General features: G+C 40.6%; 1 protein-coding gene across 18 annotated transcripts in view; it reads right to left on the bottom strand.

The window, feature by feature from the left end:
- The window catches only part of ATP2B2 (ATPase plasma membrane Ca2+ transporting 2), a 368,365-nt gene that overhangs the window by 119,737 nt on the left and 221,893 nt on the right, over window positions 1-26,735 (bottom strand). For all 18 annotated transcript variants that reach the window (XM_081847766.1, XM_081847763.1, XM_081847761.1 and 15 more), the window contains one exon: window positions 23,552-24,014. In XM_081847766.1, coding sequence (XP_081703892.1) covers window positions 23,552-23,750 — 199 coding nt within the window. In that variant the 5' untranslated portion in view covers window positions 23,751-24,014. The remainder of the gene's footprint in view (window positions 1-23,551; window positions 24,015-26,735) is intronic.

Genomic DNA, 26,735 nt, shown 5'->3' with positions numbered 1-26,735 from the left:
TGTATAAAGGGGGGGGGTAATCTAGGATGATTTAGCCACATTCCCTTGTTTATTCTTTTATGTCAATCACAGTCGATCACCATGAGTTTCTGTGGAACAATAAGCTGTATCTGTCAAAGATAGCAGCGCTGGCTAGTTTTTGCACATTCCTTTTATTCCGAGACAGCAGAGGGATGCATCAAAGCCTGCTATTTTCTTTTATTTTCTTTTTTTTGCAAGGCCTTGTTGACTCTCTCAGCATTACGTAGCAGTTAGGTTGTCTGGCTAAAAGAAGCTGAGTTGAAATCCCTCCACAGCTATAAGTTTGGTGCTGGTCCACTACTAACACTGATTAGTAACTTTTGTAACCAGTCCACTACTTCTCATTAACCTCCCTCATGGGATTGTTAAGATGTTAAGGGGCTGGTTACACTGAGTGCAATACCACAGCTTCTTACAGGATAAATATACATTTGAGGAAGGGCTGTAGCTCAGCAATGGAACATCTTAAAAAGTCTCCAAGTTCAGTCTGCAGCATTTTGGGGTTGGGGTGATATATGTCCCCTTCTTGAAACTCTGGACAGCTGCTGCCAGTCAGGTATAGACAATACCAAGCTAGATGGACCAATAGTCTGGCTCAGTATAAGGCAGCTGCCTATGATCCTATGTAATAAATATATAAAGAATTTGCTTCCATAAGTGATTCGCCCTTATTCGTCAACAAATCAGGGGTTTGAAAATTGTGGGCTTTCTTTCTCCAGCCAGTTGTACTCGGAGTAGACACACTGGACGTAATGGACCTATATTAGTCCTCTCCATTAATTTCAGTGGCTCTACTCTGAGTAGAATAGATGTTGAATGCAATAACCCTGTTATTCCAGAAAAAAATCATATTGTAACTAGATCCTTAAGAGTATGTTAATACCAACACTTATTGATCTAGAGAGCTGAAACATATCTACTTCTAAATGAATACTAAAATGTTTTAACTTGTGCTGAAAATTGCACCACTAGATAACACCCTTTCACAGGGCCAGCCCACCCATGAGGCAAGGAGAGGTCACTGCCTCAGGCAGCAGGATCTGTAGCAGCAGCAGTTCCAGCCTCCAAGGAATGCATCACCTGCTGCTGCTGCAGCAGCAGTAGCACAATCCTTGGAGGGCGGATCTGCCCCCTCTCCTCCTTTGAAATTTGCTGGAAGGTTTTGTCCCCCTCAGCATTGGAGTGAATTTTACCTTCCCCTGGTAAATCACCAAAATTTCAATGACAAACATTTCAATAGGCATTAAATTTTTAGAATGGGTTTCAGCAGAAAACTCCAACATATAAAAGTTCAGATAAAAGCAAACCACAGAAAACAAGGGGAAAGAAAGTCTTAGCTAATAAATGGGGGGGGGGGGATTATACTATATAGACCAGTGAAAATCTCTACCAAGAGCTGGGTGCCCAATAGTATAAGCTTTTTCCAGCTGCCTACCAAATGATTCTAGGGTTAGACTCTGCATCCAACTACAGCCTTCTGGCACAGAATTCTATACAAATGTTGAGAATACTTAACATATCCATAGCCAAGCTAACCTGCAATTGACCTGCTGTTATAATTATTATTTTTTTAAAAATCTAATTTCCACAATCTACATAGCAAATTGTGATCAAACTACTACTACTTTTCAGAATATTGTAGACTATCAATTTATATAAAATGTATATTAGCATAAGGCTTTACCAGCAATTTTGTGGGACCATTTTCTACATAGGTAATTATCTTTTATTTTTAAACACCTTCTCCCCACCCAACTAAATATAATGATTAAGAAGATGTCCTTCCCTAGCAGGTATGCTATTATGGGAATCAGGAACTGAGCATTCATCAGAATGTGAAATATAAGAACACTGCTGTGTATGTGGAACTGGAGGAATAAAAACTGATGAGCAAAATGTAACGTAAAAGCCTAAAGAGCAATTTCACCTTGCCCAAGTAATTCAAAATCATAAATCATCTGCAGAAGAACAGAATCTGTAGGAAAAACAGCACCGTCCATTGTTTTCCAGCATAATTCTTCACCATACCGATACAGAAGTCAAAACCAAGGTCCACGTGAATCAAAGGGCTAGTTCTCACCTTTGTCTGGTCTGTCCACTTCCAGCTGCAGGAAGAGGCACACACGACTGAATGTTTCTACATACCCAACTCAGAAAAATGTTTATCAGGGAGACGGGATGTAGCCATCAGCAGCATCTCCCATTTCGCCGCTTGAGGTGAAACAAGAAGTGCTGCTCTTCCTAGTTGCTGCCACTCGTGCTACCTATGGAGAAGTGGCACCGGCATTGGTGCCCATTTCAGGCAACATCTTGGCTTATTTTGGGTGAGATCTCATGCACTGCATAAGATCTCGGGCAAGATTGGTGCAGGGCAGGCGGGGCACCGGTCTCACGCCACCTAATCACTGTGCCAGCTCTGGGTGTATGTAGGAGCTTTCAGTTATTTGTTCCGCACCTGCTGTGGGATAAATACACAGTGAGAACAACTGCATAGTCCTCCATAACATTTGGTTTAGAACAGAAACCTCAGTGAGATCCATAATTCCTTGGCTCAGAATATTAGCCCAGTCTTCAAAATGGCCTCTGAGTTTTTCTGTGGCTCACATTTAATTCCAAGCTGCAATCCCTTCCTCCTTTCCTTACATCGACACCAAATACGAACTGCTGCTTCAGCAGCAGATGTAGAGTGGGAAGCAGAAAGATCAGCACTGGTGCTAAAAGAGTTTCAAGCAGCTGCAGCAACCACCCAACAGCCACCCGGTAAAGGAATTTGGAGGATCACAGAAGGGATAGTTTTGGGAAGCTGGGGGGGTGGGTGGGCTATGAACAAATCTCTAATCCAAATCAAGATGGGGTTTATTCACTGGTCTCTGGTTTAGACCAAGATATGAGCAGTGTCAAAGGCAAGTGGAACTGTACTGTTATAACTCTCCTTTTCATATGTAGTTTCTCTATGTTTCTATATGTGCATGGGCTTTGCAAGAAGTGAGGCTGTTGCCTGCACAGAACTAAAAAACCCTGTTCAAGTCCTATTATTCCTTCCACCCACCCTCATCCTCAGGATAATCTAGAGAGGTGGCAAGATGGACCTGATCCACATCACAAAGACCAAATCTTTTGCTGATTGCTCAAAGAGATGGCAAGTGTTAATGGCACTGTTGCACCGTTAGACCACCAGAAAGACCCAGTGAGGCTTGTAGGCACAAGAAGAGCCTGAAACTACAGAACTTGAAGCATATTCTAATAAACTCTCACCCTCCAATATGTAAATCATTCTGCTTAAGGGAGACACACCAGAAATTATCTGCACACACACCAGAAATTATCTGCATTTCACTTTAGGCAGATTATACTGTCAGTCCAACAACAAATCTTGAGTGAAAGTTTATTATTTGGCTACTCATTTTCATCACCAGCCATGCTCTATATTATGTGTAAAATAATGCTTGTCATTTTGCAACAAACAATCCCAAGTACATTCTAAAAGCTCAGATGAATGTACTGTAATGACATGATTGACACACTTAGCTACCTCAGAGATTTTCATACTAGCAATGGGAAGAGCACATTGTGATTCTTCCCAGAAAGGTGCATCAAAATAGTGACTCGGGTCAAATACTTCATTCCAGCATCAATGTAATGTGCTGTAGATAATATAACAACAATAAAACATGAGCCTTGGGGTCTAGTGAAGCTACTCAATTCATCCGTCACCTCGCATGAACTGCACCTCTTCATAGTGGAGGAAAAGCTAGTGTGGAGTGCAGCCCTCATATCAGAAGAGAGTACAAAACAATGCTTGAGTATTTACACAAGAGCACTCCAGCCTCCTCTGGCGTGTGTGACTTGCAATTACCATACACTGCCTACTGCCTTTTTGACATAAAGGAAAATGCTTGCAGTATGTAGGCCAAGGCTGCCTCCCCATCCCCGTATACAGGTTTGTTAATTATTAAAGACTTCCTTTTCTCCAGGCATCCCTTTCAAAGTCTAACATCACACAGATCTGATAGCAGTCATCTCAGCCCCCTCAGGTACACTCATCTATAATTTATCACTCAGAATTTCAGTTGACTGCAGATTTGCACTGACAATGAGGAGAATTTATCAACTTCCTCTTCTTGAACAAAAGCAATGGATAGAAAATGGACCCGGATATTATATTGATAGTCAAGTTATTTCCCGACTGTTAGAAGCAAGGGAAGTGCTGGGCAGAACATTGTTTTATTTGATGGTCATCATCATCTATCATGTACGTGCATCTGCTAAACATCCTTGCTGTGAAAATGATGAACTTCTTGTCAGCAAAATTTAAAGATTGGCACTTTTAGTGAAAACTGGATTTTCCATCTCGTTTCAGAACAGAATGGGACCTTTGATTGTCACAATACTTGCAGAAAGGTAAAGGTAAAGGACCCCTGGATGGTTAAGTCCAGTCAAAGGCTTCAGGCTGCAAGAGCCAGCGTTTTGTCCTCAGACAGCTTTCTGAGTGATGTGGCCAGCATGACTAAACCACTTGTGGTGCAATGGAACACTGTGACAGAAGCCAGAGCACATGGAAACACTGTTATCCTTTTTACCACATTGGTACCTATTTATCTACTTGCACTGGCGCGCTTTTAAACTGCTATGTTGGCAGGATCTGGGACAGAGCAACTGGAGCTCACTCCGATTCAATTCAAACCACTGACCTTCTGATTGGCAAGTCCAAGAGGTTCAGTGGTTTAGACCACAGGGCCACCCACGTCCTAATACTTATAGAATGTTAGGGATCTGAAATTAACAACAACAACAACAACAACAACAACAACAACAACAACAACAACAACATGATATTGGTGCAGCTGGTTCTTCCTGCCTAAGTGTAGAACCTTACATTTGTCCCTGTTGAAACTAATTTTGTTAGTTTGGGTCCAGTTCTCCAATCTATTAAGGTGATATTGAATCCTGATTCAGTCTTCTGTGGAACTAGCTACCCCACCCATTTTGGTGTCACCTGCAAATTTGATGAGTATCCCCTCAATTCCTTCATCCAAGTCATTTATACAGATGTTGAACAACAACAGGCCTAGGACAGAACTCTGTGGCACCCCGCTTGTCTCATTTTTCCAGGATGAGGGACCATTTGTTTTGGGTTGGGTCAGTCAACCAGCTACAAATCCACCTAACAGTAACTTCACCCAGACCACATTTTATCAGCTTCTCCACAAGAATATCATGGAGGACCTTGTCAAAAGCCTTGCTCAAATCAAGATGCACTACATCCACAGCATTCCCCTGAGCCACAAAACTTGTGATTTTATAGAAAACAGAAATGCGATCACTTGTTTTTGAGAAATCCATGCTGGGTCTTAGTAATCACAGCATCCTTTTCTAAATGCTCTCAGACTCACTGTTTATTTATCTGTTCTAGGACCTTTCCTAGTATCAATGTCAAGCTCACTGGTCAGTACATACCTGGGTCTTCTATTTTCCCTTTTTTGAATATGTGGACAACATTTGCCCACTTCCAGTCTGCAGGGACCTCATCTGTTCTCCAAGAATTCTCAAAGACTATAGACAGAGGCTGAGATTATATCCACAAACTCATTCAGTACCCTTGAGTGCATATCTTCAGACCCTGGAGTTTTGAATTCATTTAAGGTAGCTAGGTGTTCTCTGACCACCTCTTTTCTATCTTGGGCTGCAGCTCCCTCCTTGCATTGTTTATTCTGTTATCCTAAACATTTATGCTGCCACACCTAGCTACATCACTAGAGCAATGTCCTTGCAATACCAGCACATCACTGTGGTTTGTGATGATGTTCTGACCCAGGTATTCAAAATACAGTTTCCGTTGTCCCATAAATAATTGATAGTTGACACTTCTAAGTATTTGAGCGCTCTGCCATTTCTTTTCACTTCACCTATAAGGAAACTGTTCCTGAGAACAGAAGAGTTTTTCATCCATTGGTTTTTGAGAAATTGCTTGTTATCAAAACTCCTGTGCTTGAGGCATTAAAGAAGTAGCAACTGTTATCTTAGAAGGAAGCAGGTGAGGGACCAAACACACAACGAGCGTTCCAACATAAGGCAGCCACTTCCAGTGTCAAGTGCCAATGCCTGCATTAATAAACTGGAAAAAGATCAGTAAAAGCATTTCCTCCTTCACAATTTCTAGAGTTTGTAGTTACTTACTCCTTTTTCCTCTGTGCAACAGTCACACCGAGACCCTCCATTATCCTTTCTTTCCTCCATTTCTCTTCTCTAGTATCCCAGCAGGTGCAGAAATGAGGGAAGAAAGCTGGGATCACACAGGCACAGGTTAAGATGTTGCCAATCACCGCAAGCAGCCAGAGGTGGGTTCATATCTCTAACAGAAGCCTGTGCTAGTACAGCATGCTATATAGTATTAACTCCAAATACTTTGAAGTTCAAAAGCATATGCATAGTACCATAATGAGACACTTAATTCATGAGCTGCAAGTCATCCAACTGGATGCAATGACATTTACAGGACTTCAATAAAAGCTCTATTGTTTGTACAATGTGTTGACGTGCATAACATAGAAGGGAGAAATGTTGCAGATTTATGACAACTGGCAATGTTGTGAGACTTTGCGCCATGCCTCCTCTGTCAGCTGTAACCAGCTGAGCTTTGCAGAGGCTTCAGCTACTCCAACCGATCAAAAAGACCCACACAAGTTTCCAAAAAAGAAATGGAAGAGGATGCTGTTCCCCTCTCCTCCTTCACAGAACAACGCTTTGCAGTCGTACTTGTCCCTTTCTTTGCTCCCCTCTTAAGCCTTTACACTAAAGTTGTGAAACCCTGTACCAAACCAAGAAACATGCTACCAAATCAGATAAACAACCTTTGCTATTGTTTTTGTGTTAAAAGTTGTGTACTAGAATTTAAAAGGGTCAAGTTAAATTACTGGCTTTGACATAGAGTCCATGCATGCCCATAACCAGGTCACTGGGTAACTCTCCATTCTACTGAATTAAAAATACAAAGTGGGGATACTGCTACTGCTCAGGCTCACAGCTGTTGTGAAAATAGAGGCATTGCAGTAAGGACAACAAGAATAAGAATTATTTATTTGAATACAGCCATGTAATAGCTCTTTAATTACGTAAGTGGAAGCAACACTTTTCAAAAATGGATGCTTCTCTTTGGATTGTAGGGAACCTAAAATTGTTAAGATTAATTTAAAAATAGCTCAGCACTGATGTCATTTCACCTGAAATAATATGAACCTTAACGTGAGAGTCAGATTGGGCCAAACGTCAAATTTCACATCCCTGCTCAGCCATGAAGCTGGGCATGTCATCTTTCAGCTTAACCTGGGAGTCCTTTTTTAAAATGAAGAGAGGCAGGTGTCTGTGTGAATAAAATAAGCCCAATTCACATGATTGTTGTGAAGATAAAGTAAGACAACCTGAGATCCTTAGGAAATATGTATAACACATAGCAGAAGACAGAGCAGTTGTGTTCCAGGTAGGGTTGCCGTATTTCAAAAAGAGAAAATCCAGACACAAAAGTTATTGCCATACATTTGTCTGGATTTTCCCAGGCATTTCAGTGATTACACAAATACATTATGTAAATAAACTAAAAGCACTGCTATCAATGCATAATCAGAAAAAATGAACATGTGGGTGTTATGTTCTGCCCAGTGCTAGATAACTTCAAATCATTTGCCTACAACAAAATACTTGCTTGCTACTATTTCCCAGCTCAGCCTCAACAATAAAAATTTCAGAAAATAATGAATTCATTGTAGCTCACTTGACTTATTTATACAGATGCCAAATACATTAGATATTCCCCATTGAATGTTCTGGAGCAGTTTGCAAGCTCACTTTAATTAGCTGCTGCTTTAAAAAAAGAAAAGAAAATGTCAATTTTCTGCAGGAAGAAAGTTGAGGGCATTTTATTGAGTAGCACTGATTCTATCTGAATTCATAAAATAAGACAGGCCATAGAATTTTAACTAGGGTTATTTTGAGCTGTCCACAGATTCATTGGAAAGTACATACAGGGGAAGTGGAATTGTGTCCTATATATGCACATTCAGTAATAGATGTGAAAGAGAATACATGCCCTGTGTGAGCAAATGCTCCATCCATGCCATGGAGACTATAATATCCCATAAGTTTGGGAAGGATATTAAGAAGCAGCAGGAGCCAGGATAACGTCAGTAGTTGTATTTATTCATGAACAATGGAACAGCAACTCCACATAGCAGATGGGCAAGACTAAGGTTCCAGCTAGTCCTCAGTTAACTAAGGAGGGAACCACACCCAGGGCAGGAGTTTGTTTCACAAATTAGGCATCTCTCTTATGGAGACAGGCAACACAGAGGCCTTGGCTACGCAAAAGTTATTTCCTGTGTTTACAAAGACTGCAGAGTATGCACCTAAGTTATTTCATGCCTTCCACCAAATCTACATACGGGAGGTTGCAGGTAAAGAACTGTAAGCAAGCATGACCTGCTGTGAAAAGTGCTTGTGTTAGTCAATGCATATCACCCACTACAAAAGAAATGCATCTCTGGGTTTCCACAGGACATCAACCAGTTATTTTCCTTAATGTTTCACAGAAGTAACTATGCCAACATACTGACTGAGGCTCACAGGCAAGTGTTTCACAAGCCCTGCTGGATCAGACCAAAGGCTTATGTGGTTCAGCAATCCTGTTCTCATTCATAGTGGCCAACCACATGCATGTTCTCCTTGTGTTCCACCATGGGGAAAAAGGCAGGATATAGATATAATACTGTAATGCTACAGAAAATATGTATTTTGGGTAATGTGTGACCAAGTCCACAGAATAAATGATTTTTACCTGAAAAGCTAAACTGCAAAGTAGATTCTCACCAGTGGGTAGCAAGTTGTGGATGGCAAATCAAATAGTAAGTAGAGAGTGTCCACATGTCTCAGATAATCACTCTAAACTGAATTAACATCAAGATAATTCAGAACTAGAAATGAAAGGAGCACTGATAATGGTGCCCCAAGCAGAGTTTGTCCATTTCCTCCCCTCATGAGACATTTGTCAGAAGAAATGGAATCTCAATGAACACTAGTAGATTTCACATAAATGATGCATCACAGATGGTGTATTTGCCACTATGATTACTGAATTAATTGATGCCCCCTACTGATATAGCACAACCTACATTGCCATCAACCTCTTCTCATATTAATGTAGTGTGGGCAGATGAAAAAATTCTGTAACTTTAGTAACATAACCATTTAAGTCCTGTTTTCCAATGTTGGGTTTTATAATTTAAGAATTACAATGGCATATCTAGATGCTTACGAATATAATATGGTTGTAATACACCCCTTGACAATCAGCTTGGTTTTTTTCTCACTGATAAGATGGACTATCAACAAAGTTGTCTGACTAAGTACCCCTTTCATGACAGACTTGCCCTTTAATACCAGGTGAATGTACCTGTGGACTCCAATTCCCAACAGCCCCAGCCAAGCATGATAGGTGTTGTAGTCCAACAACATCTGAAGGGTCAAAGGTTCTCCATTCCTGTTTTACACCCATGTCTATTCATGAAAGAAGATAGTGGCAGGCAGTAGATGGCAAAATACATGAAAACTGGTGGAACAAAGAAACAATCTGTATCTAATATAAATACGAGAATCCTTAAGGGTTGTTGAAGGTTTTCAACAGAAACTACCACATAAATCTATTAGAAACTGCAAGTGCTATCCTGCCCAACTCCCACTGATTTCAATGGGATGATTTTAATTCTGCTTAACTCTGCCAATGAAATCACTGGGACTCAAAAGAGCTGAATGTTTTGCTGGGTTGTTCCTTGTTTTCATAGGAAGTTGATACTGTTTAAATGGCTTTGCAACTAGAACTAAGCCTCATTAGCCTACCAGACTGCAAACATTTATCCCAATCTAAGTCTAACAATAAAAATGTCTATTTAAAAAAATCATCTGTGTGCATTAAAGTGACTTAATGTTGAGGAGTTCTAAACCAGCCTTTCTAGATGAATAATTTTGCCCTTTGGAAATACTTTTTTAAAAAGTTAAACTAAAAACAATTCACTCCTTAATTAGAACAAATTTTCCTTCCTATGTTTATCTATTAGGAGTCAGACAAGCACATGCAATCAGCCACATGCCTTATATGCTAAACCATTATTTGCCAAAGAACTGAAATTTGTCAAGATTCAGAGATGACAGCAAAGTATTAGTCACTGTAAACTGCAGTATATAACATGGCAGACAAGCAGAGCTGTATGTAAAATCAGGGTTTCCTGGATTCAATACACTCTAGTAAGTACCTGATCAATACAGCAATTAGATCAAATTCTCAGCTTTCAGTACCAAAGTTACAGGCCTCACAACTGCAAGCAAAATATCCAAAGCATGTGAGAGATATACACAGCTATAAGGAGGCATCAGATAGTAGAACTGGACTTTTAGCACATTGGAAAACATCTGCAGAGGCTCCAAGGAAGGCTCCAGGATCCATGCTACTCGAAGGAAAGCTGGATGAAGCTGCAGTGTACAAATTCATTAGCAATTTTTCAGTGGGAAACTGAAACCCTAGGAATGACTAGTTCACTACAGAAAGCAATTGTCCCTCTTTAAGTGTCTGTTTGCACTATTGATCTTGCAAGGCATATTCAACACCAGGGACTGCTAGTCAGGAATGAGTCACCCTCCACACTGGCTGGATCAGACTTAGGGTTCATTAGCAATGTGACATACCTTGGCTATCTTTTGCATTGTTTGGATTTCTGGTCTCACAATGTCAAGATAGGGAAGCTTGGAATAAATATGATATATAGGTATCTTCTCTCTGTGCTTAGGGTGTGTATATCTCTATCTTAGATGAGCATTTCATGAATTTGAGAAGGTGAGTTCTGACCCTTGAAAGTTTATTTATGCCATAACAAATAAGCCGTTCACTAGCTTTTAACGCTCTACAAAAACAATACTGTTTTTGCTGAAACAGATGAACATGGCTATCCCTCCATTGTCGTAGGTGTATGTAAGTTTTAAAAACCAAGGGATTCCTGTTCTGTGTAACAGTGTCTATAGTGGATGTTACCTCCTTCATGTGATCTATCCTGAAGAGAATTACAGGTGAAAGATTGTGTATCGATATGCTGCTGTTTAATAGTGCTAGAGAGCCTGTTTGACCAGATTCCACCTGCTAACACCTAACAATGGCAGCATGTAGCAAGAACAACATGTTGAGGCCTCTTATTACTATTGCCAGAATAACATTTGTCACTCCCTTGCAGCTGCTTCCTGTTCCTTTTACACCAGCATGCTTCACCCACAATGGGTGGCACTATTCCATAGGACAGACACAATTACAGGGCTTTGATTAAATATTTAGGGCTGCTACGTGATGGCATCCTCTGTGCAAATGTATTTGTATGCAGGATATACTTTGTTTTTTGCTAGAACACACTGATCAGAGCCTGGTGCAAAAGGAATTCTGAGCCTAGGAATTTGTTTCAGTTTTCAGAACTGAACTGATCTCATAGTCCTTCCACACACAAATCCACTTCTTGTTACTTCAAGTTTTCTTCGTTTCAGAGGTGTAATTTAGTGTGTTTGTGTGAGGAGGGTTATTTTGTAGCTTCTGTGAAATAACTGGGAACCATAAATCCTTGCCAATCTGCTTCAGATCATTCTATTTTATGCCTTGCCCTCCTGGATGTAGAGGATATTCCTGATGAGGTGGTTTTCTCAGGGAACCTCTTTCCTACCAGCTCTGTTAGGTGATTCATAAGGAGAGATGCTTCTGATTCTCTGAAGAGAGTACCAGAGCTTCTACATTTGGGCAAATATAGCTCATTATAAAACTCCTATCCTTTCTGAGGAGCTAACTTTTCCCTTTCTATAATCCTCAGAATTTCAGAGACACTCATAAGGAATGGGAGCACAGGCTGAAGTAGCTTTCTAACCAACAATACAAAAACCAAGGAAAATATAGATCTTGAGTATGGCTTGCCCTCATTCCATTTTTTTTCCCTTCTAATTTTGAATGCAAAGGGAAGAAGACAGGGCATTCAGAACTTAAAGAGCCTCAAACGCTTATCCTCATGTCACAATTCAGGTCAAATGTAGAAAAAGTGGTCACTATTGCCAACAAAGACTTGCCCAAAGAAGCAGGTAATTTAATAATGATACAGTGGTACCTCGGGTTACATACACTTCAGGTTACAGACTCTGCTAACCCAGAAATATTACCTCGGGTTAAGAACTTTGCTTCAGGATGAGAACAGAAATCGTGCTCTGGCAGCACGGCAGCAGCAGGAGGCCCCATTAGCTAAAGTGGTGCTTCAGGTTAAGAACAGTTTCAGGTTAAGAACAGACCTCCGGAACAAATTAAATACTTAACCCAAGGTACCACTGTATAGCCACATTTTTTAACCATTTCATTAGCAAACTATCTTTTTCTCATTATTTCAACTGCAGCAGCTGCTAAGCATGGAATGTATTTAAAGAAAAAACAGCTGAAAAAGTGAAAGTACAATAAATATGTTGCTGCTATTGAACAACAAACAGAAATAGATTTGTGTTTTCAATCATTTTAAGCAGTTAATCACATTGATAGCGAAAGCAGCAGTACTTCTGGAAAACTGGGACAATGTGCAGAACTGCCAGCATCTCATGACAAAACATGCCACACGTTGATGTCACTGTTGAACAGGATTAACATCAGGAATTAAAAATAACATCGATGTTTGGAGGGGGGGAAACCTCCTACTTGCCCTTAAGAGACCTCTGTCTGTTGCTAATGCTAAAAACAGTTACCCACACTAGGAAAAGCTATTTTTAATCATTTCAGACACTTGCTGACATTACTGCATGCAAATCACTTTAAAGATTTGAGGATGAAGCTGAGAAACTGTGCGTCTCAAAAAAACGGCTGTTTAATATTCATATGTCATTGGTGTCATTGCAAAGATCTGTTTGCCCCCTTTTTATTCCAGTATTAATCACAATTGTGTAAATGGAAGCCTGTGAATTGGAACTATGTGACTGCTTTGTAATCCACTAAAAGCAGGTCATTTTAATACTGGATAAGACACTTTGTGTTTTATGCTCTGCCATCTGATATTTCACAGGTAAACAGGACATTCCAGACTCATGATGAGGAAAAAGCATGAATAGATCATTCAAAGGGGGCTGGGTGGGGAAGACAGCTAATCTCTTTGTATACAGACCTATTAAAGTCAATGCATTACTCTGCCAAAATTTAATAGGGCACATTGCACATTTTCCTTAAAACAACATCTTATCCAAATGTGATTGTACAGTATAATGGTAGGCATGCATTTGGATAGCATTTAGTTACTTTAGCTTTGATATGTCTAGTGTGTGATTCTTTATCTACACACATATGAATAAATTCATACCGAGTAGAGCAGTTCAGCAACACTTGAAGTTCCATTCATGCTCAGAGATCATCATCTCTCCTACAAAATTAAATGGGGTGGTGGTAACACAGAAGCATTGCTATTTGGGAATATATCCTTGCCAATTGTGAAATATACCAAGGACTATCTTGAACAGAGTCTTTTCAAATCTGATTTTCCTAAGGGCCCATCAGCCCCTTAGTTCTTTATTTATTTTTCTATATTAATAAGTCACCCTATCACACAGTTTTGGGGATGGCTTATAATGTGGAATCAAAAAAAAAATTTAAATTCAGTGACAATAAAATATGTAACAAAATATAATTCAGCATAAAAGGCAAAGTAGCAGATAATAACTTCAAGCTAAAATAAAAGGACTGGGTAAATAATAATAATAATAAAGATATTCACCTAGTTCAGACTGATGAGAGATTAGGCACCAGGCACACAGTGTGCCAAAGACTGTTCCTTAAGAGCTATTATTCTATTGGATGCACTGTAGCTCTTGGGAAATGGATTGCCCTTTCTTTCAAAACACATTTACAGTGTGATCCTATACATGTCTACTTAGTAGTATTTCCCACAGAGTTTAGTGGGGTGTACTCCTAAGTAAATGAGCTTTAAGACTGCAGCCTTACTCAACAACACAATTGTTGTGTGTGCTTTAATTCTTCAGTTCAATGCTCCTTTAACTATGTAGAACGATTTTTGTCTAAGCTAGATAGCAAGGCACACTGTGCCTTCGTCAGCTTCAAATGTACATAATGAATTCAAAGAGCAGGTCAACTGTCACAGAATATGTTTGTTTTACCTGGAGAACTCGGGAAGTTAATAAACAATTAACAAAAGAACAAGGTGTCTCTGTACTCCATTGTCAATATCCAAGGTGTGCATAGAAACCAAAGCACATGGAACAACTCACAGTATATTGTGCATTCCCTGCAACATTTCTGGGAAAACCTATTAGGTAAAATGAAGGCAAATGAATGATTTCAGTGCATTGAACTGTGAAGTTTCACTCTGTCAAGTTACAAAAGAAACTTTTTATTTATGCCTGAACCTGGTTCCATGTGTTCCTTAACACACACACACACACACACACACACAAGAGAGAGAGAGAGAGAGAGGCTTTATGTACTAAGGAACTGAGTAAAATACCAATAAATGTGTATGTGAATGCATGGTGATTGCATGTGTTTCTCTGTGTTAAGGGTGTGCGATTGTGAGCATGACTTACCCCACACACTTTGAAGTCTGGCCCAGTCCACAAGTGGAATGCTGCACCTGACAGCCTTCCACTTGGACAACATGGCTCTCAGTCCAAATAGGGTTCCCCACCCCTGCCACAGTACACAATACTTACAAGTTAAATTATCTTTCCCACATTATTTTGTTAGGATGCTTATTTGGGCCTGCTCATAACAAAGGCGAGTGGGTGATGGTTAATGGATTGAGGTTGAATCCCAGTAAGACAGAAGTATTGTTTCTGGGTGACAGGGGGCAGGCTAGTCCTGAATGGGGTAATTGTGCCCCTGAAGGACCAGGTGCACAGCCTCTGGGTCATTTTGCACTCACAGCTGTCCATGGAGGTGCAGGTTAATTCTTTGTTCAGGGCAGCTGTCTACTAGCTCCATCTGGTATGCCAGCTGAAACCCTACCTGACTGTGCACTGTTTCACCTGAGTGGTGCTTGCTCTAGTTATCTCCTGCTTGGATTACTGCAATGCATGCTATGTGGGGCTTACTCTGAAGGTAACTTGGAAGCTACAACTAATCCAGAATGCAGCAACTAGACTGGTAACAGCCCTGTGGAACACCCTCTCATCAGATGTCAAGAAGATAAATAACTATACAACTTTTAGAAGACATCCAAAGGCAGTCCTGTAAACGGAAGTTTTTAATGTTTTATGGTATTTTTATATTATGCTCGAAGCCACCCAAAGAGGCTGGGGTAACCTAGTCAGATGGGTGGCATGTAAATAATAACATTATTAATTATTATTAAATTATTATAGCTGTGACCATGGCTGATTTAGCACAATAATTCTAAAACTGAAAGAGAGAGACAATGGTGTTAAAGGAAAGAGATCCAAGGACTTACTTCACTGACTGTGCTGATCCTGCTAGTTTTTTCTGAGTTGACATGGGGGTTTGTTATCTCTGTGTGGCTTGCTGGTGACATGCATTCTGAATCTTGTAACAAGACAAGGACACTTGCTAGTCTCTCCCTTTTCACATTTCAGGGTTTTTCCCTCCTGGGAACATTTCTTTCAAAAGCACATTAGTATATGACCTAATACAGCAAAAATAAAAGCTGAGCCTATATATTTTATGTTTAAATTGTCTCCAAAGTAGTGTTCCATGTGCAATTTAGGGATAGTTTTACAATGTGAGAAGCTAAGAAGACCAAAGGAAAAAAACAGAAGCGTGACATGACAAAGATAAGCACACAATGTGTAGTACAGTTCCAATTTTTATCATTATTTTTTTTTGCAAGGGGAGGGGATCTTATGTCTGCCCATTAATTCATATGGTGCATTCCTTAATAACTTTTGAAAAAATATTTACATTTTAGAAAAACAAGAAACTTGCATCAGAATATACTTGCATCTGCCAAAAACTGTCAGAATTCACACTGGTAAGTCTTTGAATTTGTGTGCATCTACAATATGAAATGAACCATTTACTTGGACAGTAAAGAACCCTCAGGTTCTGGACTGATTCTACTCACCCAGGCTGGCCACTGGATCATTCTGGAAAAGCAGGAGTATGCAAAGATTTAAGCCTTGACTCAGCACCATGGCCTTCCTGAGCTATGATGTGTTACTGTATCCTTTTGTTGTTCTTTGGTCCTGACTTCTGGCTTTCAGTTCCATGCCCCACTCTTGTCTCCTGCTTCCCAGGTCATCTTAAAACGCTGCCTATGACCCAACTCTGACAGCAACACAGCAAAATCTACCTCACCCCTTAGCTAGTTTGAAACAATGTCAAGCAAATCAACAAGGTCATATTGATACTTAGGAACAAGCTACTACAGAACTGTCTCTGAAGAGAATGACAGAACACCACCTGTTGTCACTTGCAGCTCTCAGTTAAAACCACAACATATCATAAATGATCTATAACTCAGTCTGGACCACGATGCCTCCCTCTCACAGGCCGTTGGAGGTCTTTGCTTACAGACAGCTTCCTAACCTAAAAGAGCTGCTCAACAGCAACAACAATCAACATAAGAGAGAAACAAAGCCAGGGACTAAATCCAAGCTCTGTTGCCTACTCTCTCCCCATGTATGATAATTACCTAATAATGTCGGTCACAACATTAAGGGTTCAATCACCTGCTCCTTTTATAACCTGACTGTCAGGGTTTTAGGGAGAGAGGAGACAGAGAGCGAGGGCGAGGAGGAAGAGGACGACAACGAGCCGAGGTTGTCCCAAAGTCCGTCTAGCGAATCAGAGGATTCCCAGAAGGGAGCCCCCCTGGTCAGGCCAAGGGGCAATAGAGAGGGAATCAGTCAGAAAGAGGGGAACGAAGAGGGAATCCCCAGTGGGAGTGGCAAAGCGGGACCAGCTCCCCCGTCGGAACGGAGTGGAGGGGGGGGAGTTGCCAGTGTGTCAGAAAGAGCAGGACAGGAAGGAGGAAGGGGGAGGAGTTCGGAGCAAGACGTCCTGCCTGAAAGGGAGGAGTGTAGTACCGAGAGCAGCGTAACTGTAGAAAGGAAGGTCAGAGGCAACGTACGCGCGCCAAGTTCAAATATAGAGGCGCGCGGAAATGAGGAGAGCTCTGAGGAGGAGCCTGGTGCCAAAGCACGAAGGAGGGGGGAGCAGGCGGGAGAAGACTCAGCCTCTGGGGAGTCCCAGAAAGAGGGAAGACAGGGGGGCAGGAAGACCCTGCGGAAAAGGAAAGAGAGGAAAAGGTGGAGCAGTACAAGCCTCTTAAATTGGTGCAGGGGAGGGACGGACTCAGAGGGGACTTCTAACATCTAAGGGTAACAGATGCGGAGCCACGGAGTTGGGATGTAATGGCTACAATGATCTTCAATAAATCCTTTTGTACATAACTTGGACTGGACTTTGGTCTCTTGTGAGCTGGGACCCAGGGTGGCTCTGACACTGACAATATGCTATCATCTGCCAGCAACACCTTTGGGCATTCTAAATGAAGCAAACTGGCCAGTCGCTATGCAAACGAATAAACGGACACAAATCTGACATCAGAAAGAGCAGTATTCAGAAACCAGTGGGGGGACATTTCAGCCTCCCAGGATACTCTGGTGCTGAAAGGATCTTCAACAACAAACTCCAGTTGAACCTGCTGAATTACGACTTATGAAGAATGCCTACAGTTGCATTTCCTTAGTGATGACCCTTGTAGGTGAAAACAGCATAGGCACAGCATTCACTCCCTGCAGTGAGGTAAGAGAGAACTTCTTTCTATGCAATCAAACTTGCATTTTTTAATTGCTAATAGATTTCACTGTCACCAGGGAACCACCGTTAGCGACATTTCAAGGAACGGTACTTGTTTTGAGGGCCCATGTATTATATTATCTCTAAAAATCACAACTAGGCTTTTCAAAGCTAACTTACTTGAAAAGTTCACACAGCAATGGTCCATAACTTGTCTTGTCTAATTAGTTCATCAAATACTTGTGCTTCAAGGAAGCAGTAAATTGAAATGGTTCAGGAAAAGAATATGACCTTCTTTAATATGTTCATTTTCACCTAGGCAGCATTCAAAACACTGATGTAAACTCATTTTCACTAGGGTACACTTTAAAGAGAAACAGAGGCTAACCCAATAGTTTTTAAACAGCAGTGGGGAAAGCTTGTTATTTCCTCAGTGGGATCTTCATCCACACAACTGCAAAAGTAATCATTTAGGCAAGTAAAATATGTTTTACTTTCAAGTTGTATCAATTAGTGAAGCTGAAAGCACTTTGCCAGTGCAGTGCCAGTGTTTCTCAGTTACAGTTAAATGATTTTGCCTTTGTTAGATTTGTCAGATTTCAGTTCACACACAAATACACATGATGAATAAGCAGGGAAAACACTGTGCTTGGCCTTTTGGCAGGACCCACCCGGTGTATCCACTCAGGATCTATCCACTTGCCTCTCTCCTGGCTCATCTTTGATGTATGGGTAGCGAAGAGCCACAAGCAGAAAGAGAGGCTACTCTATACCTCTAATCCACAGAGGGATCCCTGCATAAAAGATAAGGCCATGTCATCAGCTCTTATCCCATAAGGTTTAAAAACTGCACTCAGGATATTACTTACATGAAGATTTAGCTTGCTGCAGACACTTTATTCATTGTGTCTCTATTTATCCAGTAACTTGTTTATTGTCTGTTTATGCAGTTTCTGATATCTCTTTGTTTAGTAAAGGAATCAAGGTAAAAAAAGTATCTTGAATTAGAAACCTGGAGCTGATCTCACCCTTATCTGGCTGCTCTGTCTATTGCTACTTAATTATCAGAAATGAGCAGACTCAGGTCTTCTCCTTCCCCTTTTAAATGCCGTAATGCCCAGATTTAAGGTACTTAACATAGTGGTGGCAATTCTCCTTGTGTGTCTCCCAACCACTCCTATCTCACAAAGAGGGCATGAGCAAGAGACCATTTGTAATTATTACATTTGTATCCCATGCTTGCTTCAAGGTGATCCTGCATCCTTCCCTTTTTATTTTGACTTCAACCGTAGGACATAGACTGGACTAGAGATACTGGCTGACCCACGTCACCCAGCGAGCCTCTTCTTGTGACTTCAATGTTTTTACCACTGAAACCAGCACATTTTTTCTTGAACGAAAACCTGACCTATAGATGTCATGTCAGACTAACCTGATCTCATTTTTTGACAGAATTACAAGCCTGGTAGATGAAGGGAAAGCAGTGGATGTAGCCTACCTTGATTTCAGCAAGGCATTTGACAAGGTGCCTCATGATATTCTTGTAAAGAAGCTGGTAAAATGCGGACTTGACTATGCTACCACTCAGTGGATTTGTAACTGGCTGACTGACCGGACCCAAAGGGTGCTCATCAATGGTTCCTCTTCATCCTGGAGAAGAGTGACTAGTGAGGTGCCACAGGGTTCTGTCTTGGGCCCGGTCTTATTCAACATCTTTATCAACGACTTGGATGATGGACTCAAGGGCATCCTGATCAAATTTGCAGATGACACCAAACTGGGAGGGGTGGCTAACACCCCAGAGGACAGGATCACACTTCAAAACGACCTTGACAGATTAGAGAACTGGGCCAAAACAAACAAGATGAATTTTAACAGGGAGAAATGTAAAGTATTGCACTTGGGCAAAAAAAATGAGAGGCACAAATACAAGATGGGTGACACCTGGCTTGAGAGCAGTACATGTGAAAAGGATCTAGGAGTCTTGGTTGACCACAAACTTGACATGAGCCAACAGTGTGACGCGGCAGCTAAAAAAGCCAATGCAATTCTGGGCTGCATCAATAGGAGTATAGCATCTAGATCAAGGGAAGTAATAGTGCCACTGTATTCTGCTCTGGTCAGACCTCACCTGGAGTACTGTGTCCAGTTCTGGGCACCACAGTTCAAGAAGGACACTGACAAACTGGAACGTGTCCAGAGGAGGGCAACCAAAATGGTCAAAGGCCTGGAAACGATGCCTTATGAGGAACGGCTAAGGGAGCTGGGCATGTTTAGCCTGGAGGAGAGGAGGTTAAGGGGTGATATGATAGCCATGTTCAAATATATAAAAGGATGTCACATAGAGGAGGGAGAAAGGTTGTTTTCTGCTGCTCCAGAGAAGCGGACACGGAGCAATGGTTCCAAACTACAAGAAAGAAGATTCCACCTAAACATTAGGAAGAACTTCCTGACAGTAAGAGCTGTTCGACAGTGGAATTTGCTGCCAAGGAGTGTGGTGGAGTCTCCTTCTTTGGAGGTCTTTAAGCAGAGGCTTGACAACCATATGTCAGGAATGCTCTGATGGTGTTTCCTGCTTGGCAGTGGGTTGGACTTGATGGCCCTTGTGGTCTCTTCCAACTCTATGATTCTATGAGATGTGGGAACAACTACAACTGGGTCTTCCTAACAGCATTATCAAGCCACATACTGCAATTTGGATTCTAGTGAACTCCCATGCAGAGCACTTTGCAACAATCCAATCTGGAAGTTACCAACTATGGAGTACAGTAGCAAAGTCATCTCTGTTGAAAATAGGTTGTACCTGGGCATAGGCACTACTAGCCACCAAGGCCACCTAAGCCTCCATTGTCAATGTTGGACCAAGGAGTACCCTTAAGCTATGGAGAGTCTCATTCCAGCGGAGGTCAACCCCATGGATGACAGTTCTTGCCACTTCTTGTGACTTCAATGCTTTTACCACTGAAACCAGCACATTTTTTTCTTGAAAGAAAACCTGACCTTTAGATGTGGGAACAGGTACCACTGTGTCTTCCTAATAGCATTATCAAGCCACATATTGTAACAGAATATCACTAAAACAAAAATATACCAAGTAAGAGAATTCTATTATGTTTATATTTGTTGTTTAGAGAATAAAAGTGATGGGCATTATGTAAATATTACAGCTAAAAATAAGGTTTTTTAAAAAATAAAACAAAAAAAGCTGAAGGTATGTTTTAAAACAGTGCAAAATGAGCACCTAAGGCAGAAACCAGCAGGAAAAACCAGGTGAAACAAGAATGTATTCAATTGTTTCCCGAAAGTACAGATAGCGGGCACCTTATGTATCTCAACAGTTTCCACAAAACATGTCACAAGCCAAGTCAACAGATCACATGCCAAGTCTAGGGATCGCATAAACAGTTGAGAGATTCTATGCCCCACGGTAGATTAACTCAGTGAAAAATTCCAAATAATAGAGTAGGAAGAAATCACAGATAATGTAATCCAAACTTCTGTTGATTCTTTCACCCGAATCTTTCCCCATCCCATTCACATTTAAAACACATTGCTTTAAAGCTGAGGACCTTTCCCTGTTGGATCTTGCTTTTACTCTTGCTTCAACAGTCAGCTGGCAACTACTATTTACTTGTGTTTCAACCCCTGCAGTTCTGGAGCTCACATCAACATTTACTGCCCAAGCCACCTGAACTACAGAAGCAAAAATATAGCTGTTTTCATGCAATCAGATTTTTAATCTTATTGCTTGTCATATTTTCATTCTTCATTATGTGAAGCTACACTGTGTCTACTTCTGTACCTTAATACTATAAAAAATAGTGCACAATTATTAACCTTCATTCTATATAGTATTTGTCGTCTAAGCTGCACTATTCCAGCCTATTAGAAATCCTGCCAAACATATATTTCAGTATTATGTATACTTCAGCCTTTGATATGCTCTTTCCTAGTACATAGGCTAATTGACAAGATACTGTAGAAGGCATCAGCCTCTGAGGCTAAATTCTGAATCCCTTGTGGAATTGCCAGTCTTCACTCCTTTCCATCATTCACAACACACATGGAATTTGGTACTCGTACCTTAAATACAGATTACTTTTGAACTACTTTGTATTGCAGACTAAATGGAATTGAATAGCCTGTTCTGCTAAGCAGGATTAGATTTCTTCATCGTTGCCTCTTCCGTAAATAATGCAATATAGAATCCTTCTGAAGCTAAACTATGTACTGTGTTCGCAACAAGGTTATGCAACTGAAAAATTGAACTATAGATTGTACTGTACACATCCCAAGAGTTTGGTCTTAAATGTCTCAAATATATTGCTATATTTAATTGTTCTCACAGAGCATACAAAACCATGCCCAATGCACACTAAATCTACGTGCCAGATACTGTACATTTCATGATATAGTACTACATATTTTCAACAGCTTAAACAAAATGTCCAAAGAAACGTATCTTGTATAGAAAGTATATTTCCCCCCATGCTTAGTATATTTATATTGTTCTGAAGTTAAAACAAGGACCTCATTTGAAAGCGTATTAATTCATGACAATTTAATAGCTAAAAAGTTTTGTCTAGCAAGGTGTTTTAAAACAGACCACGGTTTCCTACAGTACAACCAACATTTTCTCTAACCCATACTTCCTCTAATATGGAAATAAGGAGAATGATAGTTACTTCAAAGTATAAGAAAAAGTATTTAAATATGTGGCCTGGTTTCTATTTTAATAAAGACTCCCATGTTTATTTCAAATAGCACATTGTTCTTATCATTACTTGGGAATGAACTACAAGCTAGCAAGCCTATAAAGCAAAATGTTTTGATTCATGTACTTCTGGCCTTGTTTCTTGGTCTGCCCCAAAAGTGTAACCTCACATATACCTATGCTGAATAAAATTTACCTAAAATTAGGGCTGCAAGTTCCCAGCCCCAACTCTTGATAGGATAAATGGCCATTGCCAACAGTTCCACTAACCTAACATCACATAATACAACGACAGCGACAGAGACATGGACTATTAAACAAACAAAATTAGGATCAGAATCTAAATAGGGATAAATCTTGGTTCTTCTGCTTTCCTGATTTGTTAATCAAACTGTCTTTTACATTACTATAAGCAACTTTCCCTACACAGAAAAAGGATGTTTTGTGTAATGCACTAAAATGGGGCACAATGAATAAAGTGTCCAAAGGTGATTACGGGATGGGGTGGGGGGTGGGGGTTATGTGACTGTCTGTCAGACTGTGGCACAGACTATACAGGTCAATGTTTCAAGCATCCAAAACAAATGCAGATACATAAACAGAGATGGCATACATGAACAGAAGGTATAAATACTGCAGAATAGCAAGAATAATATGAAAAATAATGTCGTTCACATGGATACACTGAGCAGGATTGCATGTATGACCTAGCAGAGAATTTAATGGAATTCTTCAAGGATTTTTCTCATGCATTTCTCTAAAAATAATTCTGCTTTAAAAATCAAGTTAGCATATTTAACAACTTTATAAGAGCAGCACTATTTTTGGACTCTTGCACAACACAAGCTTTAACAGTGGCTATATTTGTCTCAATCTGCTCCTCTCTGAAGCATGTAAAATAAAATGTATGACAGAAACCTGCTTTGCGAAAGAAGGATTACAGCAATGCACACACAAAAAGCCCTGAACCTCTGGCTCTAGTGGGAAAAGAAAACTATATCATTGCCTACCTTCTGTTGGCGATGTTTTCAAGTGTCTGCAGAGGCCCTCCGTGTCCCCATATGTCTCTTTAATTTTTACTACTGCTTCTGTTCCTCGAAGTTCCATGAGGGAGCGCAGATCCAGAAGCGTGCACCCAAATTCTCCTGCATGATTGGCCTCATTTCTTTGGTTCTTTGAATAAAAATCGCTATTTGTCATGTCACCCATTGTTGCTGATGGTATTGCTCCACACTGCACTGTATGCAGCTCAAAAATTTGCAAGGGTGGAAACTCAAGTTCTGGCCTAAACAGTAGAACGAATCCACTTTATGCCGCCAGTAGTAACAGTTGAGAAAGCGAGGAATGACTGATGTGTCTCTGTCCACAGAATGGCTGCTTTCAAGGTTGCAGACCAGTTCCACCCCATTCACCGTTTCCCATTATGCTGCACCCAGGCTGTTGGCATCTACATGGTCATCTCTTCCTTCAGACCTTAAGAAATAAATACAGAGCACACGTTAGAAAATGGAGCAAGAGGCACTGAAATTTATTCCATCACCAAACCATGAAATGGGGCTTTAAAACAGAAGCCCGCCACACAGAAGGCTTTACAACAGCCCTGTGAAGATTTCACAAAATTACAGTATTAGCTGGCTCCACAGAACTAGCCGTGTCACCCACAAGGCTCTTTCCAGCTCCAGCAGCAATAGCGGCAGTCCTTACTTTAATCAAATCCCGAGCGCACAAGCTAAATGAGATGCCTCATGAATATTAATAAGTATGCCATTAGCCCAACAGCCTCTGGTAGGGGCTCTTGTTCACACTGCTCTGTCAAACTTTCATCTGACAAGAACACACACACACACACACACACACACACACACACACCTATGAAGTAATAAAAATTAATTGAGAACTATTACTTATGCTTTCATCCATTATAGAAACTCTTTTTCAGTTCAAGGAAAGTGAAATTGAAAACAGGGCATTTTCATTTCCAATCTGGAATACATTTAAATAAATTGAGCTTTGCAGCTTCGAAGATAAACACAAACATGAGGAAGATAAAAAAAACACTTGAGTGCTTAGACTAAACAGCAAGTCCTCTGTGTCATACAAATGGGGAAAGTTGCTCTCCTTCAGCACCACCTGTTATCTGACTCACCAGCACATTTGATACCCTTACTTAGTGAGAGCTGAATATTCCTTTGCAGAACTCCAAACAGGCAAACACACCTACCTTCAAGGGACTTTAATGTGCAATAGCCAGATACACAGAGATTATCTGTGAGAAAAAGCAGTTATTTAACATATTTTAAAATTCTCTTTTTCAGACACATATACTAATGAGCTCTGGACAAAATGCTGAAGCTAGCTCTTATACTTCACCACAGAGAATTCAGCTAAGATTAAAGGGTTTTGTTTTCTTTAAGTGGGTTAGTGCCTGTCCATAGTTCGATAAACTCAAACCTTTGAAAAGATTTTTTGCTGTTCTGCACAGCTGCAAAAAGACATTTTCAAACCCTAATATGACACCTTTTAGAAGTCACATGCATGCATTCCTCTTATAGAAGGAATCCAAGGATGTGTGAAACACACAGGAGAATTTCTGCAGTTGTTATTACTTTCCTGGTCCGGAGCAATGGATGTCTGTGGGCGTTTCACTGGCTCAACAGAAAGTCTGTCAGACTGCGTGGGAACACAGATTGCTCATCACTTCATTAAATATATCACTTTATCAGTTATTTCATTTAATCCAGACCCAGATGTCATTGCAAAAGTGTTTTCCTCCTCTGGTTGCATTATCTCATAGTTTTTGTAATTAATATATTTCACTTCCCACTTCCCACTCTAACATAAAAAAGTAATCAAAACAGATGGGGAAGCACCTAAGGACTCAACTGGACATAAAGTAGGAAAGAGCCTCCAGCATTAAAAAAACAAACACACTTCAATGCAGCTAATTTGATTGGGGAAGTCTTATTGATGGGATGGGGAGCTGTCCTCTTTTTTGCCAGTTCCCCACTCCAAAGCACCCCTCACCACCAAAGCTGCTATTTGCCACAATGGGAAAATGTCAGGGATTGCCAACCATTTTAGGTGACATTTGAATTTTTCATGAGTATAGTGGATACCACCCCCTCTTGCTACTTCTTTGCCCCTTTCCTGGACCAACCCCCACACATATCAGGAGACATAAAGGGGGGGGGAAGCATGTACACTTGCGCACACATACACACCTCACTTTTCTAAGGGTTAAGGGGGAATGTCAGATCCAGTAGACTTCACCTGAGCCTTGGAAGACATGGGCAAGAGCACGAGTCTTCCTTCAGCTATATGTAACCTCATTACCACCTCATTACCAAGGGGCAGTGAGGAAAGGAGCTCAGAGGCTTTGCTGGCATGAATGGAAGACCTCAGTGGTGCCCTATTGCCCACAGACACAACATTGGTGACCTCTGCTATAAGTACAACAGGAAAACTGGGGGAATGGCACAGAGGGGCAAGGGTTTGACATATCCTCCACAAATGCAGCTTCTCTGACCAAATTTGCAGCCCCATGTGATACTATCGTTTTAATGAAACAGCAACAGTGATCCTGATCCCAGATCCCCTGGATGATATTTAATTTGATCCTCAATATTTATACTTGTAGACAGGTCTGTTAGCAAGAAAACTTATGTCAGACTGGATGGGATCACAGGAAGCCTCTGAGCCTAAAAAAGATTAATATCTCACGAGAATTTGACATATAACACTAAAAACACACGTATATTTTTGAATATTCACTCGATTTGATTGATGTGTTGCATTTTCCAGACAAATATTTCATCTGGTACAATCACATATTTCATATTACCACAGAAATAGAGCTGCAGCCTTAGATTCTTCCTTCACAGCATATCCCTTCAGCTTACATAGGAAAATATCCTTATATGATAGGATTTACACATCCCTAGAAAAGCGTCTGTGCAAAAGTGATATACCACTACATTCTTTGAAGTAACTGTTAGTTGAAAGTTGGGTAATGAGTGCTTTATGTAAATACACCAGTTGCTTTTCCTTAATACCATTAATATTGAATTTTCATACAGAGAATTAGAGCTGCATCTACATTCCTCACAGGATGTTTTTCAACAGGATAGTGATGTGTACAGTGTGCGTTCGGTTCACACTTCCATCACCGTGTATGAATATTTGTTCCAGCTCTTG

The sequence above is a fragment of the Podarcis erhardii genome, assembly GCF_964252035.2.
Source record: "Podarcis erhardii genome assembly, chromosome: 2".
Lineage (NCBI taxonomy): Eukaryota > Metazoa > Chordata > Lepidosauria > Squamata > Lacertidae > Podarcis > Podarcis erhardii.
The sequence above is the reverse complement of the archived record's forward strand: the minus strand, read 5'-3'. Positions and strand labels throughout refer to the sequence as shown.